General features: G+C 53.5%; 2 protein-coding genes across 2 annotated transcripts in view; both read left to right on the top strand.

Moving 5' to 3' along the window:
* LOC146421984 (olfactory receptor 14A16-like) overlaps positions 1-16,938 on the top strand; it is a 468,355-nt gene that overhangs the window by 50,513 nt on the left and 400,904 nt on the right. The gene's annotated exons all lie outside the window — the stretch shown is intronic.
* On the top strand, positions 11,923-12,855 carry LOC146421997 (olfactory receptor 14A16-like). Its single transcript, XM_085046847.1, has one exon. The coding sequence runs from the start codon at positions 11,923-11,925 to the stop codon at positions 12,853-12,855; it is 933 nt and encodes a 310-aa protein (XP_084902973.1).

The following is a 16,938-nucleotide window of genomic DNA, read 5'->3' as shown; positions in this document are numbered from 1 at the left end:
AGGGTAGGTTTAGGTTGGAGCTCAGTCAGGGCAGGTTTAGGCTGGAGCTCAGTCAGGGCAGGTTTAGGTTGGATCTCAGGAAAGGTTTCCCCAGAGGCTGCTCAGGCACTGATCAGCTCCCCAGGGAAGAGCTCACAGCTCCAAGGCTCTCTGAGCTCCAGGAGTGTTTGGTCACTGCTCCCAGGCCCAGGCTGGGATTGTTGGTGTGTCCTGGGCAGGGCCAGGAGTTGGACTCAATGATCCTGGTGGTTCCTCCCAGCTCAGACAATTCTGTGGTTCTGTGATCCCATGACCCTCGGAATGGGATGGCAAATGGTTGCCATGGAAATGGGCTGTGGCTCCAGGCCTGAGCTGGTGTCCATGGCAACCAGCCCTGGTATTGGGTCTCCATGGAGCTGCCAAGGTACTGACCATAGCAACAGGTCCTGGTGATGGTTGCCATGGAAACTGACCATAGCAATGACTCCTGGTGATGGTTGCCATGGAAACTGATCATAGCAATGACTCCTGGTGATGGTTGCCATGGAAACTGATCATAGCAATGGCTCCTGGTGATGGTTGCCATGGAAACTGACCATAGCAATGGGTTCTGGTAATGGTTTTCTGCTAAGGAGCCAGTTTGTCACAGGCACTCAGAGGGGTTCCATGGGGACATTCCAAGAGTCTCTAGGCTGCTCAAGAGCTGGAATGTCACAGGCAGAGACAAGCGTTCCATGGAGACCTCCCAGGGGTTTCTGAGGATGACAAAGAGCCGTGTGGTCACAGGCAGTCACAGATATTCCACAGTGACATCCCAGGGGACTTTGGGCTGCTCAGGCCCTGATCTGTCACAGGCACTCACAGGAGCTCCACAGTGACATCCCAGGAGTCCCCAGGCTGTCAGAGAGCCAGCATGTCACAGACACTCACAGGGACTCCTGTCATGGGCAGAGTGGGAGCTTCAGGTGAAGTTTATTAGAGGAGCTCCCCGTGGGAGCAGAAAGGACTCCCAACACTCCCCATAGACCCTGAAACCCTTCCAGAACCTACAAGCTACCTAAACTCCTTCTGATAGAGAAGGATCCAATCCCAGCCCCAGACCTTGTCAAGGGTTTATGTGTACAGCATTATTCAGGTGTAGTTGAACCTTCATACAATTTTTCCCTCAGAATATACAATGGAAAACCAGATACATTTATATAAATTTAGATATGATTATGATCATGATTAGACAGAATTATCTTAATAAGAATTATTTACAATATAGGATCTATAACAGTTATTATAATAGAGCACTCTAGGTAGCAATTTTGAAGCAACTGTACTAAAACAAAACCAATTATTAAGTAGAGATTGATGTCACTCCCCCAGGCCAATGGCAAATCTCAGCTTTGAGCAGTGATCTTGAGGGGTGTCCCCACTGCAGGGAGGAATCTCCACACCCCTCCAAGAACGGAAATGTCAGGAGGTGCTGCTGTTAAAATTTGGGCTGAGGCTTTTACAGCCTGAAGTGCTGCCCTGCCAGTCAGATGTGCCCAGGCTGTGCCAGCTCAGCAGCTCCAGAGAAGTTCTCAGTGGTGTCACTTGGTAATTCCTTTCTCTGGGGATTTTTCCAGCTCTGCCCCATCTTCAGCTCCCTCTCAGGATGCTGAACTTTGGGATGGAGGAGTCAGGCTGCTTTCAGCATTATTCACCCCAAAAGCAGTGTAACCTCCCTTCTGCAATTACCCCTGGGGGATTGCAAACAGGGCTTGTTGGAGTTGTTGGAGCTCATTGCAGGCAGAGCCTCCTGCTCCAGCAGGAACTGCCTTTCCTGTGCCAGGACCAGGGCAGATCCCACTGGAGGAAAAGCCCCAGGCCAGCAGCAACCCAGTGAAGGCCTCGGGCACAAGTGCAGAGTGACATGGTGGGAGCTGTGCCAGGCAAAGTGGGACATGAGACACCAAAGGCACCTGGGCAGCAGCAGCTCCTGCAGGCCATGGCCAGAAGCCTCCCTTGCCAACCCAGCCTGGTGGCCACAACTGCAGAGCTGCTGCTTCAGGGGGGATTTCTGGCTGGGCTCTGCTCCACCCCAGAGTGTGACCTCAGCACTGACTGTCACAGCCCTTGTGCCTGAGCCCTGCAAAGCCTCAAGGTCACCTGAGCCACGCTGGCTCTGTCAGCCCTGGGGCAGAGGAGAGGGAAAGGCCAAGAAGGGTTTGGGTTTGGCTGCTGAATGTGAGCTCCAGCAGAGATGAGGAGTCAAGGGAGTGCATGAAGAGAGATGGGCAAAGACAACATAAATTGGGATGTTGAATATGAGGTCACTGCTGTGACAGGAGCCTGATTGACAAACGATTGGCCTCAGGAGCTTGGGGACAAAACATTCATCACAAGACTGCTCATCCCAGCAGAGACAAGACAGGCACAGAGGAAGGGGGAGAGCCAGGCCAGAGGACATGGCTGGAATGGCAGTGATGGCCGTGAGGTCACTGCCACTGCAGCAGCCTGCTTGGCCCTCAGCAGACATTCTGGCCAGAAGCACTGTGAGCTCACCCAGCACATCAGAGACACCACACAACAGGAATTCCATCCTTGGGGAGGGGAGGGGTTTCACTATGTCAGGTTGTGCAAAGATCCTGATCCTGGACAATTTCTGAGATGAGGCGTTCCCTACTCAGGAAAAACAATTGCAGTTTTGTGCCACTCTCATCATAAAATATTTCTTCCTGGTAACAAATCTAAATCCACTCTTGTTCAGTGTAAACATATTTGACCTTGTTTTGTCTCTGCAAGATTTGGGAGAAAATAACACTCTGTTTTTCTTGGACGTTAACCACTCTGTTTCCTTTTTCACAGATCCTGGGGACAACTGAAAAATCTCCCAAAATGGTGTTTGGAGGCCGCATCCCGTAAGCAGCAGGGAGATGCTGAGGGCCCTGGGCTCAGGGGTGTGGAGACTGAGGACAGAAAAGGAGTAGCCTGGGAGGGCTTGAAGGGTGGATTGTGAGATGTGGAGCTTTTTTCCATAGTGGAAATGAGCATGAGGAAGAAATAATGGCACCAAGGGCAGCTGGGGAGGTTTAGACTTGAAATGAGGAAAAAGGAATTTCCCTCACAGGGCAGTGCTGTGGTGCAACACATCCCCCAGAAGGAGCCTGGGTCAGCCCAAGGCTCTGTGTGCCAAGGCAGAGGCAGGCAGGACGCCGAGCTGTCAGCAAAGGAAGGGCCAGCGAGGTGGGGCAGCCGGGGGATGACGACAGCCTGCAGGGACAGAGGCGCAGGGCATGGACAGCGTAGGACAGCCTGGGCTGGAGAGGGCAGAGGGATGTGCAGGAGCTGCAAGGCCCTGACAGAGCCAACCTGTGCAGCACTTTGGCCATGGCTGCTGTCCCTGGCCCTGAGGCCATGAGGAGGAGACAAGTGACCCTTGCAGCCCTGGGGCCTCATTGCCTCCTTGTCCCTGCCCAGCAGCCTGGCAGGGGCTGCCCCATGGTCCTGCCCTTGGCATTGCACATCCCCACATGCCAGTGCCCCGGGAAGAGCCCTGAGCACTGAGGGAGGGACAGGATCTGCCTTGCCAGGGGCTGGGGCTCAGGCCTTGGCCCTTTGCATTCCTGAAACACATCCAGGTTTGCTCAGCATCAGAGACACCTTTGCCTTGTTTGTCCCCAGCTGTCATCACTGCCTCCAGTGTTCTCCTCTACCTGGAACCTGGGGACACATTCTCACTTGTGTCCCTTAGTGAGAACCATTAAAACTTCAAGAAACGTTGAAGATTTATTGTGACATTGAATTCTTTAGAGATTTCTTCAACTCCCTCTCAGGGACTGATGTTCAGGGACTCCACACCCAACCCACAGGAGAAGTCTTTGTGCTGTTGCTGTGCTGCTGAGCTGGGCTGGGCTCCCAGCAGCTCCTGTGCACAGCCCAGCACGGCCAGGGATTTGGTGTGGTTGTGACCCCAGGGCAGGACGCTGCCCTTGGCCTTGCTGAACCTCATCCAATTGTCCTGGGCCCATGGCTGCAGCCTGTCCAGATCCCTCTGCAGAGCTTCCTGCCCTCCAGCACAGCCACACTCCCACCCAGCTTGGGGTCACCTGGGAACTGACTGAGGGTGCCCTCAGTGCCCTCATCCAGATCAGCAATAAAGAGATTTAACTGAAGTGGCCCCAATCCTGAGCCCTGGGGACACCCCTGGATGTGACTCCATTGCCCAGCACTCCTTGGGCTGGACTTCTGTCTTTTATGGAGCTCTGCATTCCCTTGCTACTGTTTGCTGATAATAAATGAACATCCCTCTGTGTCTCAGGCAGCTCCTTCTCCAAGGAAAGCAGCTGGGAGTTTGTGCCAAGGAGCTGAAAGCTGCAGGTGCAGCCTGGAGTGGAGGAAGCTGAGATTTGCACAAGGCTGCTCTGAGTCCCAGGGCTTGGATGAGGGAAATGGTGGGGTGGGGGTTAGGGACAGAGTCTGATTGATTGTCAGCCATAAACGGTCTTGATGTTTATATTTATTCAGACTGCATTAGGAGATGCTGGGGATCAATATCAGATGGAGATTGCTGATAAAAATGTATGAACAGGAAAAGAAAACCAAACAGGACCAAGAGTCTGTCTTCATTGTTTTTAAATATAGTGTATTTCTTTTGAATACACTTCTGGAGTTGGTCTAATTAACCACAAAACAATTGAAGACATAAATGATTCCCAGGGGCTTGCCTTCTTAGGATGTTTTCAAATGTTAAGGAGCCTGAGCTGAAGACAGAAGAAACCTCTGGAGTAGTAAAATTCCTCAGGGAGTCTCCAAGTTGCTGAGGATGCATCCTCATCAGAGCAGGAATGAACAGAATGGGCACAGCTTTCTGTCTGCCCCAGCTTTGGGATGAGCCCTGGGCCTGGAGCAGGAACAGCTCCTGATTGCCACAAGGTCAGGGCTGTTGTGCTGATCTGGGCAGATGGGATGGCAGGAGGGGCTGCAGAGCTCTCAGCATCTCCTGGACAGGAGAGCAGGGCACACAGTGCTGCCTTTCAGTTGGTCTTAGAATTATGAGGGCGACATGATTAAAGGGATGAAATGGTATTACCTCAGTATTTTAATAGCAACCTAGGTGCACAGCTCTTCCAAGGTGGAACCTGCTGAGATGCACACACCATATAATGTGTATAAAATTTTTATAGACTTTTCAAATTAGCCTATCATTCCAGAATTCCCCAATAGGAAAATTAACAAAAGAAGTAATATCCCCCTATTCTAAAGAAACCCACCAGTATGAGGCTAGGGCGCCGTTTCTTAAATATGTTCTAGAGAGTTTTTGATGGCATAGGGCTCTCTGGCCTTTTACTATAAATATTTAGGCTTTCTGCCTTGCAGAACCTTAAATCTGAGGAAGAATATCAGACTACAAAAATTACAAGTATGTAGGTTAAGGGGATAGAGGATACAGAAGGTATGGAAGAGGTATAAAAATATATAAAAGGGTATATGAAAAATAAAAGGCAAAAATCATCAGACATCAAGAGGGAGCCTCCTTTTCCTTTGGCCAAGCACGTTCCCCCATGGCTGGGGCTGAGTCCTCTCGCAGCTCCAGCTGCTGCTGTGCCCTTCAGAGGGGCTGAGGCCGTGGGGCCACTGCCCAGAGCAGCCTGGCCTGAGCAGGGCTGTGGGGCCAGAGGCGGCTGGGCTGTGCTGGGGAGAGGCCCTTGGTGCTGCAGAGAGCTCAGGGCAGCTGGCAGAGCTTGGAGGGAGCTGGGCTGGGCTGAGAGAAGCTGCCAGAGAAACCATCAGTGTCCATCTCAGCCTGTGTGAGCGTGCAGGGGCAGGACTGAGCCCAGGCCTTGTGGGGCAGAGCCAGGGCCTGGGGAAGGCATGGAAAACAGGCAAGTGGCCGAGAGAGGAGGCTGCTCTGTGCCCTTGGTGGCACGGACAGAGCAGGGAGGAGGCCCAGGACATTTGTCAGCCCAGCCTCTGTCCCCAGCCGTTGCCAGCCCTGGCTGCTCAGCCCAGGTTTGCAGGTGAGTTTGGCTGTGCCCCAGCTCCATCCTGCTGCGGGGCTCAGGGCCTGTTCCCGGCAATGGCCAGCCCTGCCCGGCCTCTCTGCTGGCCCCGAGCCCGGCAGAGCCTGGGGCAGGGCTGGCTGGGAAGGCCCACAGGTGCCACGGGCTGTGCAGGAGCTTGGAGAGGCTGCCCAGCAGGGAGGCCATGGGGGCACAGAGCCCCAGGGGCTGCTGTGGGCACCACGGCACAGGGGCTGTTCCCACCCCGAATGCTCCTGGCCTGGGCTGGGCTGCACAGGGGGCTGTGGCACCATGGCTGGGGCAGCGGGGCACAAAGGGGCCACGGAGGTGCTGCCGGGGGTGACAGCAAGGCCAGCAGCAGACAAGGAATTGCTGGGCATTGCCTGTGCTGGGCAGGGCTGAGTGTGGGAAAGGCAGAGCTCAGCTGGCCTTGGTGGCTGCAGGAAAAGTGCAGAGCCAAAAGAGCCTCCATGGCTGTGCTGGAGACCAAGGCTGGAGGAGGGAAATGCAGAGCTGCTGTGGGATGGGGAGGGGGATTGAGTTCCAGCAGACACCGATGTGGGGCTGAGGGACTCAAGGGCTCCTTGGCCTGAGTCTGTCCTGGGAAGGTCTCTCAGGCCTCTGTGCTCAGGAAAGCTCCAAGCGAATTCCCGTGGGGCTCGGCCCTGCCCGCCACGGCTGATGTCCCCCGAGCTCCACACTGCTCCAGACTGGTGCTGCCAGTGCTGCACGGGGTGAGGCTGCTTTGGGGACACCCAGGGCACAGCAAGGCTGCTTTGGGGACACCCAGGGCACAGCAAGGCTGCTTTGGGGCTGAAGGCACTGCCCGGTGCTGGGGATGCGGCAAGTGGGGATAGCTGGGGCTGTACTGGTGGCACTGGTGGTGCTGGGAGCACCCCAGGCTGCAGGTGAGGACCTATGCGGTGAACAGAGGATGGGAATGGGGTAAATGGGAATGGGAAGATGGGGGGTAAGATGGAGTGGGACCCCCCAAACTGTGTAGAAGGTAAGTGGGACCCTGCAAAAATCAGTGGTTAGCAAATGCAATAAAAGCCACTATGAATCAAGAGGGATGGTGGGTTACAAACAGCAAATATATTATAGTTTCACCTTCTGTAACAAGGAAGATGTTACCAGATGAAAAACCATCTGCACCTGGGGAGCTCACACATTGCTTATTCTTCAGAAACCACTGGCCCATGGATCTGTACAATGTTCATAGTGCAAGAAGAACTGGAAAGCGACCAGCTCCAGTTGTGGCAATTTTTACCAATTCACCAGGCAGTCGGTGTGACTTTGGGGTCACTAACCACCAGGGACCCCCAAAGTGACCCCCAAGAGCAGAAAAATGCATGTGTAAATAGGAGGGAAAATATGTTAATGATTTTGGGGAAATTATTATCATATGTATGTTTTTTCTGGGAAAATCAATGAATATGTATATAAAATACAATCTGTAAACAGGAATTTTCCTGCACTCAGCATGCATGGTATTTCAGAGGAGATATTGCTTTGTGCATCTGACCAAATAAAGAATGCTGCTTCCAAATCCTCCATTGGTGTTTAGGAGTTTCTGGAGTTTTTGCCGATTTTTTGGTACCAGTGTCACAATGGCCCCTTGGTTCCATGATGCCCCTAGCGTCACAATGGCCACCTTGGTTTCAAAGGGCTCTGTAGTGTCACAATGACCTCCTTGGCTTCGCAGTGTCACAGCTGGACTCCTGGTGACATGAGACCCCAGCTGTCACAGTGGATCCTTGTTTCCAAAAGGTCTTGCTGTGTCACAATATTCTCCTCAGTTCAGTCAGGCCCCACAGTGTCCCAATGGTCTCCTTGGTTCCACAGTGTCAAAATGGCCCCTTGGTTCCATGAAGCCCTGCAGTGCCACACTGGCCCTTGGCTATACAAGGCCTCACAGTGTCACAATGATCCCCTTGCTTCCACAAGGCCCTCAAGTGTCACAATTGATTCTGTTGGTTCCATGGCACTCTGCAGTGTCACAATGGTCTCCTTCATTCCATAAGGCCCCACAGTGTCACAGTGGATTCCATTGTTCCATGAGTGTCACAATGGCCTTTTGGCTCCACGGGGCTCCGTAGTGCCACAATGATTTCCTTGATTCCATGAGGCTCTACAGTATTACAATGGACTGCTTGGCTCCACATTATCCCAGTGGATCATTGGTTCCATGGGGTCCCTACAAGTCACAATGGATTCCTTGTTTCCATCAACCCCCACAGAGTCACAGTGGCCCCTTAGTTCCATGACACCCTACACTGTCACAATGGCTCCTTGGTTCCATGGGACCCAACAGTGCCACAATGCACCACTTGGTTCCTTTGGCCTCCACAGTGACACAGTGGTTCCTTGATTCTGTGAAGCTGAGCAGTGTCACAATGCTCTCCTTGGTTCCATGAGGCTGTGCAGTGTCACAATGCTCTCCTTGGTTCCATGAGGCTGTGCAGTGTCAAAATGGCCCCATTGGTTCTATGAGGCCCCAGAGTGTCACAGTGGTCTCTTTGGTTTCCATGGTGCCACACAGTGCCGCAATTGTCCCTTGGCCCAACATGGCCCCGCAGTGTCACAATGGTTCCTTGCTTCCATGAGGTCTGGTAGTGTCACAATGTTCCCTTGGTTCAATGAGGCCTGCAGTGTCAAAATAGTCTCCATGATTCCATGAGGCCCTGCAGTGTCACAATAGACCATTGGTTTCATTGAGCCCCACAGTGTCACAATTGTCTTTTGGTTCTGCAAGGCCTCAAAGTGTAAAAATGGCCTCCGTGGTTTCATGAGTACCTGCTGTGTCACAATGGACCCTTGGTTCCATGATGCCCTGTAGTGTCACAATGCTCTCCTTGGTTCTGCAGTATAAGAATGCTGCCTTGGTCCCTTGGAGCCTCACAGTGTCACTATTGTCCCCTTGGTTCCATGAGGCCCAGCAGTATCAGATTGGCCCCTTTGTTCCATGGAGAACCACAGTGTCACTATGGTCCCCTTGGTTTCAAAGGGGTCCCCAATGTAACAGTGGACCCTTGGTTCCATGACCTTCCTAAGTGTCACAATGGTCTCCTTGGATCTGTATTGTCACAATGGACAGTTCGTTCCATGGAGCCAACTGTCACACATTGTCATAATGGGCTCTTTGGTTCCATGAGGTTCCATAGTGTCACAGTGGACTCCTTGGTTCTGTGTGGCCCTGCTGTCACCAGATCTCTGAAATATCCAAAGAAGACTCCTTAACACTAATTTGGTGTCAAAGAGGGCATCATTTATTCAGGCGTGAGGTCCAATGGGGGATAACTCCTATCATTACATTGACTCATGATTCTACAAGTGTGTTGTTTATCTACAGTGGCTACATGTGTATTACAATTTACCCATTACCATAAAACCCATCCCAAGTTCCCAGATTCAGTCCTTATTTTTTCTATCACTGCACTCTTTAGCCAGATGTTTTTCTCTTCCAACCATCCTGGCTGGGAAAGCAGACGTTGCATGCTTTGCTTCCCTGCTATAAGTTCAAAGGCACAGTAAAAATTGAATTAACCCTTCTGGTATCAAGCCCAAGGCTCTGTGTGCCAAGGCAGAGGCAGGCAGGACGCAGAGCTGTCAGCAAAGGAAGGGCCAGCGAGGTGGGGCAGCCGGGGGATGACGACAGCCTGCAGGGACAGAGGCACAGGGCATGGACAGCGTAGGACAGCCTGGGCTGGAGAGGGCAGAGGGATGTGCAGGAGCTGCAAGGCCCTGACAGAGCCAACTTGTGCAGCACTTTGGCCATGGCTGCTGTCCCTGGCCCTGAGGCCATGAGGAGGACACAAGTGACCCTTGCAGCCCTGGGGCCTCATTGCCTCCTTGTCCCTGCCCAGCAGCCTGGCAGGGGCTGCCCCATGGTCCTGCCCTTGGCATTGCACATCCCCACATGCCAGTGCCCCGGGAAGAGCCCTGAGCACTGAGGGAGGGACAGGATCTGCCTTGCCAGGGGCTGGGGCTCAGGCCTTGGCCCTTGGCATTCCTGAAACACATCCAGGTTTTCTCAGCATCAGAGACACCTTTGCCTTCTTTGTCCCCAGCTGTCATCACTGCCTCAGTGTTCTCCTCTAACTGGAACCTGGGGACACGTTCTGAGTTGTGTCCCTCAGTGGGACACATTGAAACTTTGAGATACTTGGAAGTTTGAATCTGACTTGGAGTTCTTGAGAAGTTTTTTGAACACTCTCTCAGGGACTGAGTCTGATGTAAACACCACCAAATCCCTGAGAGGCTCATTAAAGTCCTGGTGCTGTTGCTGTGCTGCTGAGCTGGGCTGGGCTCCTGGCACAGAGGGAACTCCTGGCAACCAAGAAGAGCTTCAAAAAGACATTTCTCCTGATGAGCAGTTTCTCTCCCAGCCCAGCAGGGCTGAGGGTGCTGCCTGCAGGTACCTGAGAGGAGGGAAGCAGACAGAGGCTTAAAGCAACTGGAAGGACAATTCTGAGCTTATTCATGGAGAAATCTTCACAACTTCTGACACAGTAAGTCTCTGGCTGCAGGGATCTCCTAAAGCTGACACATGACAGCACTGATATGACTGTAAGGATGGCTCTGCTGGTGTTTCTGGTTTGGGGGAGGATGTGCTGCAGAGCGGGGCTGCCCTGGGCACCGTCAGAGGGACAGGGCAGGACAGCTCCTGCTGCCAGGGATGGCTGCAGGCTGGGAAGGTGGGGGTGCAGCCAGGGGTGCCCAGGGCTGTCCTGCAGAGCAGCTCCTGCAGCCCTGAGGGCTCTTTGCCAGGGCAGGGGATCTGCCAGCTGCCCTGAGCAGCAGAGCTCTTGTGTCCCCTGGCAGCCAGCACAGCCCTCAGCCCGGGGGCTCGGGGCCCTCAGTCCCCTCCTGGGCCGGCAGAGCAGCACCAGAGATGAAGGGCATCTCTCCTGCCATTGCCCATTCCCTGCTGACCAGGGCCTGAGGGCGACTATCCTGCACTGCTGCTGCCTGCGAGGGGCTGTGCAGGGCTGGGCAGGGAAAGGCTTTTCCTCAGGGCTCGGCTGTCTCTCTCCTTGCCTTGCTCAGCTGCTCCTGGCATTGCTGACAGGCTCTCTGGCAATGGCAGTTGCAGCTGCAGGGTCAGGCGCAGCCCTTGGGGCTCCTCCTGTGCAGGGTGAGCACAGCAATGAGGTGTCCCAGCTCCCTCTGCCCTGGGCAGCTCTGGGCAGGGCAGGCTGGCAGGCTGGCAATGAAATGACTCTCCTCCAGCAGTTCCATGGCCAGGACCCTTGGTGTGTCCTCGGGGTGTCCATCCAAGCTGTGAGCTGCCTTCCAGGGGACACTGGGGGACAGGAGTGTCCTTGGCCAGCAGTGGGGCTGAGACTCTGAGAAAGGCTGAGCCATTTGGCTCTGCTGTGAGTCCCTCTGCTCTCAGCTGTGTCAGGGTGATTTTCAGGGGAACACAGTGAGTGCCCTTGATCTCAGAAAGGGCAGCTGGGAACAGATGGAGCAGCAGAGCAGCTCCCCTCACCCTTCACTGAGTTACAGCCAATCCTCTTGCCTTGCACAGTTCTCTCTGTTCTCCCTGAGCACAGCAGGAAATCCTCTCAAACTGCCTTTGGCTCTCACTGTTCCTTAGCCCTGGGACAGGAGATGCTGCCAAGCTCCTCTGCCTTAGGGGCAGTTTGGTCTGATGAAGTGCAACCCAGGACTGGTCCCTGTCCCCCATTCCCATGACCCACTGCTGCAGAGCAGAGCTGACTCCTCAGTGTCCATGGGCAGAGCCACTGCTTGTCACAGCAACAGGGCCAGATCCCAGCAGAGCTCCAGGCATGGGGCTGGAGGAAGAGCTCTGAGAAAAGGGAAATTGGGTGACAGAGTGGCAGGGGCTGGGCTGGGGGAAAGGGCTTGGACATTGCTCAGGAAAGTCTCTCCTGACTTGTTATTGTCTCCTCCATGAACAGGTTCCCATGTCAAGAGGATCAAAATGTCCAACAGCAGCTCCATCAGCCACTTCCTCCTCCTGCCATTTGCAGACACATGGCAGCTGCAGCTCCTGCACTTCTGCCTCTTCCTGGGCATCTTCCTGGCTGCCCTCCTGGCCAACAGCCTCATCATCAGCGCCGTAGCCTGGAACCACCGCCTGCACACCCCCATGTTCTTCTTCCTGCTCAACCTGGCCCTGGCTGACCTGGGCTCCATCTGCACCACTGTCCCCAAAGCCATGCACAATTCCCTCTGGGACACCAGGGACATCTCCTACTCAGGATGTGCTGCACAGTTTTTTTTCTTTCTTTTCTTCATTTCAGCAGAATTTTCTCTGCTCACTGTCATGAGTTATGACCGCTACGTGTCCATCTGCAAACCCCTGCACTATGGGACCCTCCTGGGCAGCAGAGCTTGTGCCCACATGGCAGCAGCTGCCTGGGCCAGTGGCTTTCTCTATGCTCTGCTGCACACGGTCAATACATTTTCCCTGCCCCTGTGCCATGGCAATGCCCTGGGCCAGTTCTTCTGTGAAATCCCACACATCCTCAAGCTCTCCTGTTCACACTCCAAACTCAGGGAACTTGGGCTTCTTGTGGTTAGTGTCTATTTAGGATTTGGATGTTTTGTGTTCATAGTTTTCTCCTATGTGCAGATCTTCAGGGCTGTGCTGAGGATCCCCTCTGAGCAGGGACGGCACAAAGCCTTTTCCACATGCCTCCCTCACCTGGCTGTGGTCTCTCTGTTCCTCAGCACTGGCATTTTTGCCTACCTGAAGCCTGCCTCCATCTCCTATCCATCTCTGGATCTGACACTGTCAGTTCTGTACTCAGTGGTGCCTCCAGTACTGAACCCTCTCATCTACAGCCTGAGGAACCAGGAGCTCAAGGCTGCAGTGTGGAGACTGATGAATGGACGATATCAGAAACAGTGAAGTTGTTGCCAGTTTCTGGAAATCACTTGATATGTGAGTCATCCTTGATTGTTCTTGTGGTTTGCTTGTGGTTTGTTTTCTTCCTTTGCATTATTTTTTTTAATATTGACCAAAAATAAAGGTCATTGTTTGTGCCATTTGTTATTTTGCTTCTCTCCATCTTCTCTTTGGGCCACAGCCTGTGTCAATGAGATGTGCTCTCGGTGGCTTTAAACAAACTGAAGGATCTCCCAGCCATGTTTTCACCAGAGATCCCCTTTTGTTCCCTTCTGTGGAGCTGCAGCAGCAATGTCTGTGTGCAGAGCTGGGGCAGATCAGGGGTGGCACAGCAGCTGTGCCAAGGAGCAGCAGCACTTGGTGTTGCCAGTGCTGTTCCCGTGCCACTGCCCCGCTGCCCTGCTGGCCCTCGTGTTGCTGTAGGGCCTGAGTGCTCTCGGGGTCGCTGCCAGTGCTGGGGGTGGCAGTGCCGGGGCTGCAGCAGGGACAGGCCATGGGCACTGCTGGGGCACAGCTGATGCCTCAGGGCAGGGCCTGGGGGCTCGAGGCTCCTTGCCCAGGGTCTCTCCAGAACATGCCCAGGCCAATGCTGAGCAGAGAAAACCCCCGTGAGCAGCTGCAGGGTGGCCGTGGGCAGGCTGGGGGCAAACAGCATGGCTGGGGCTCTGCAAGGTCCCTGGGGGAGCCGGGAAGGAGCAGCAGAGCAGGGGCTGATCCATCCCCACTGCGCTGGACAGCCCAGGGCAGCGTCCCAGAGCGTCCTCATGGAGCTGCCAACAACATCCCCCCTTGGCAGCCCTGGCCTCTCCCCCAGCTCCCAGAGCTGCTTGATCCTTCCAGGCAGAGACACGGCAGCACTGGCTCAGGAGCCCTGTTTGCATTGCACACAGCAGGCGTGAGCACCCCATGCTGTTGGTGTGGGGAGATGAACCTGAGTGAGCACAAACACCATCAGCCCTGGGGGCCAGCAAGGGCTGGGGATGGGAGGGAAACCACTCGGGTTTGTTATGACCTCTGAAGTCAGCCAGAAACTTTGTTCACATGAGCTGTGAGGATCCTGTCCCACTGCAGACGTTGTTGCTCAGAGCCAGAGCTGCCTGGCAGCCACCCCCAAACAGCCCTGAGCATTTCCTTTGCTTCACCTTTGCTTTCTTTCCTCTTTCCTCATCCACATTTCTTCCTCTTGCCCATCCCTGTCCCCTGCCCTGCAAACAGCCCATCCCTGTTTGCCCTTTCCTCTCTGGCCCCACTCCCCATTTCAGTTCCTGACTTGGCACCATGGGAACATCCCTTGGTGAGCAGGATCATCCTACAAGTGCTTCATGAATTGTCTGCAGGGTCCTGCAGTGCCTCGTGCTGTTCCCTTGCCAGAGGCAGCACAGGCCAGGGGGCACATCTGGACTGCTGTGTGTGGCTGTGAGGCTCCCTGTTGTGGGGCAGTGAGGAGGAGCTGGAGAGGCTCTGCAGGACTGACAGGATGGGCTTTGGGGCCTGTGGGGAGAAGCTGAGGGCCATGGGCTGCTGGACCTTCTGAAGAGGAGGCCCAGGGTTCATCCTGAAACTGTTCCAAAGTTGGTTGCTGATAATCACAGAATCAGTGAGGTTGGAAAAGACTTTTGAGATCATCAAGTCCAACCTGTGACCTAACAGCACCTTGTCTGCCCTGAGCCTCCTCTTCTCCGGGATAAACAACCCCAGCTCCAAACTCAGCCACTCCTCACAGCACTTGTGTTCCAGACCCTTCCCCAGCCTTGTTGCCCTTCTCTGGACACGCTCCAGCCCCTCAATGTCCTTCCTAACCTGGGGGCCCAGAACTGGACACAGCACTCGAGGTGAGGCCTCACCAGTGCCGAGTACAGGGGAAGAATCACTGCCCTGCTCCTGCTGGCCACACCATTCCTGATCCAGGCCAGGTGCCATTGGCCTCCTTGGCCACCTGGGCACACTGCTGGCTCATGTCCAGCCTGCTGTCCATCAGTGCTCCCAGGTCCCTTTCTGCCTGGCCACTGTCCAGCCACTCTGTCCCCAGCCTGTAGCACTGCAGGGGTTGTTGTGGCTAAAGTGCAGGACCTGGCACTTGGTCTGGTTAAATCTCATCTTGTTGGATTTGGCCCCTGGATCCAGCCTGTCCAGGTCCCTCTGCAGAGCCCTCCTGCCCTCTGGCAGATCCAGACTTGCAGTCAACCTGCTGTCAACTTGGTTCCATGAGGTTCTAGAGTGTCAGAATCGTCTCCAGGTTTCCATGGGGCTCCAAAATGTCACAAAGGGCCCTTGGTTCCCTGAGCTCTCACTGTGCAGCAATGGTCTCATTGGTTCCCTAAGGCCAAAATGGCCAATTGGTCCCATGGGGCACCATGGTGTCAAAATTGTTTCCTTCCTTCCATGAGTCCCCACAGTGTAGGAATGACCCTTTGGTTTTATGAGGTCCTGCAGTGTCACAGTGATCTCCATGGTTCCATGAGGCCCCACAGAGTAACATTTGCCCCTCTGTTCCATGGAGCCCTCAAATGTCACAATGGCCCCATCTTTACATGAGGTCCCACAGTGTCACCATTGACTCCTTTTGTCCAGAAGGTCACACAGTGTCACAATGCTCTTCTTGATTCCATGAGGCCCCAGAGTACCACAATGGACTCCTTGGTTGCACAGTGTTACAATGGACCCATAGTTACACAGGATCCTGCTGTGTCACAATGGTCTTCTTGATTCCATGTGGCCCCACGGTGTCACAGGTGTCCCCTTAGTTTCACAACGCCTTGCTGTGTCACAGTGGCCTCTGAGGTACATGAGGCCCCACAGTATCATAATGGCCCATTGGCTCCCTGAGGCACCACAGTGTCACAACTCTTCCCCAAGTTCCACGAGTCCCTGCAGTATAACAATGTCCCCTTGGTTATGTAAGGCCTGGCTGTGTCAGAATTAACTCTTTGGTTCCATTTAGCCTCACAGTCTCACAATGGCCCCTTGGCTCTATGGTGCCATGCAGTGTCACTATGGTTCTCTTAGTTTCACGAGGCCCTGTTAAGATCCAGTTATTAACGTTTTTTGGAAATACCTCTGCCTGAATTAAGGTGCAAACAAGACCATATGCCAGTCAATAGTATGGGTTTTATTTGACAGAAAATATGAGAGAGAGAGAGAGGAAAAGAGAGAAAAGGAAAAGTAGGAAAAGAGGTGGGGGGACAGAAAGAAGGTGACAGAGACAGAATAAAGAAAATATCACCATCCATGGATCCCAACAATGTTGCATTGATCCTCTCCAGCTGGTCTTCTTGCTGGTGATGGTCCCCCCAAAAGCACAGAATGCCATGGGTTAATATACACTCAGGCCAGGGGCAATTTCCAGACATGTCCCCCCAGGGGAGGGGACAGTCTCTAGCAGCAGACTCTGCTTGCATCACCTGCACTCCTGTGGTGCAAGGCCTAGCATTTGGGGGTCTTTGATGGATTGTGACTTCTCCTCAGCTCCTCTCACGTGAAAGTCCCATGGATGTGATCTGTGGGGTTGGGTGTTCCACAGCTGGGCCAGTTTATTTAATGGAGGATGGATGGGTGTTCATTGCCTCTTACTAGAGGTTACACCATGCACCCCAAACCTTCTCCCCCCTCCTTCTCGGCTAGGGGGGAAGTCTGTGCAAACCTGGCTTCTGAAGGCTGTGCTCTCCTCCACCCCAAACTCAGCCAGGGATGGTTATCAGAGCAGCTGGTGGCTTTGGCCTTTGTGGATGCATTCCTTTCCCTCAGCCTGAGATGAATATGAAATAGGTTTCCCTTTATGGAATCTCAGCAGTTTGACTCTCAGTCCAAAGTCCCAGTCAGGTATCTTCAGGGAGGCTTCTTTGATTGTAGTTTCTTTATACACTTTTTGTTATAATGAGCAAAACGTTGTATAAATGTTTGAGGCATGAACTATTTTAGCCTCTGACAGACATCCAATCACAATCAATAACGTAAGATTTAGAAGTATAATACTATTAAGTAATACTAATAAACAATACCAACAACACAAAATAATCCCACAAATCCCAATACAAAGCATCACACCAAAATGACAAACCTCATTTTTCTTTGCTGTCACAAGGCTCA

The sequence above is a fragment of the Lichenostomus cassidix genome, unplaced genomic scaffold (assembly GCF_008360975.1).
Source record: "Lichenostomus cassidix isolate B80296 unplaced genomic scaffold, HeHo_3.0 HiC_scaffold_46, whole genome shotgun sequence".
Classification (NCBI taxonomy): Eukaryota; Metazoa; Chordata; class Aves; order Passeriformes; family Meliphagidae; genus Lichenostomus; species Lichenostomus cassidix.
The sequence above is the reverse complement of the archived record's forward strand: the minus strand, read 5'-3'. Positions and strand labels throughout refer to the sequence as shown.

Coding starts and splice junctions, on each gene's coding strand:
- LOC146421997 (XM_085046847.1), top strand. CDS start 11,923: ATGTCCAACAGCAGCTCCATCAGCCACTTCCTCCTCCTGCCATTTGCA.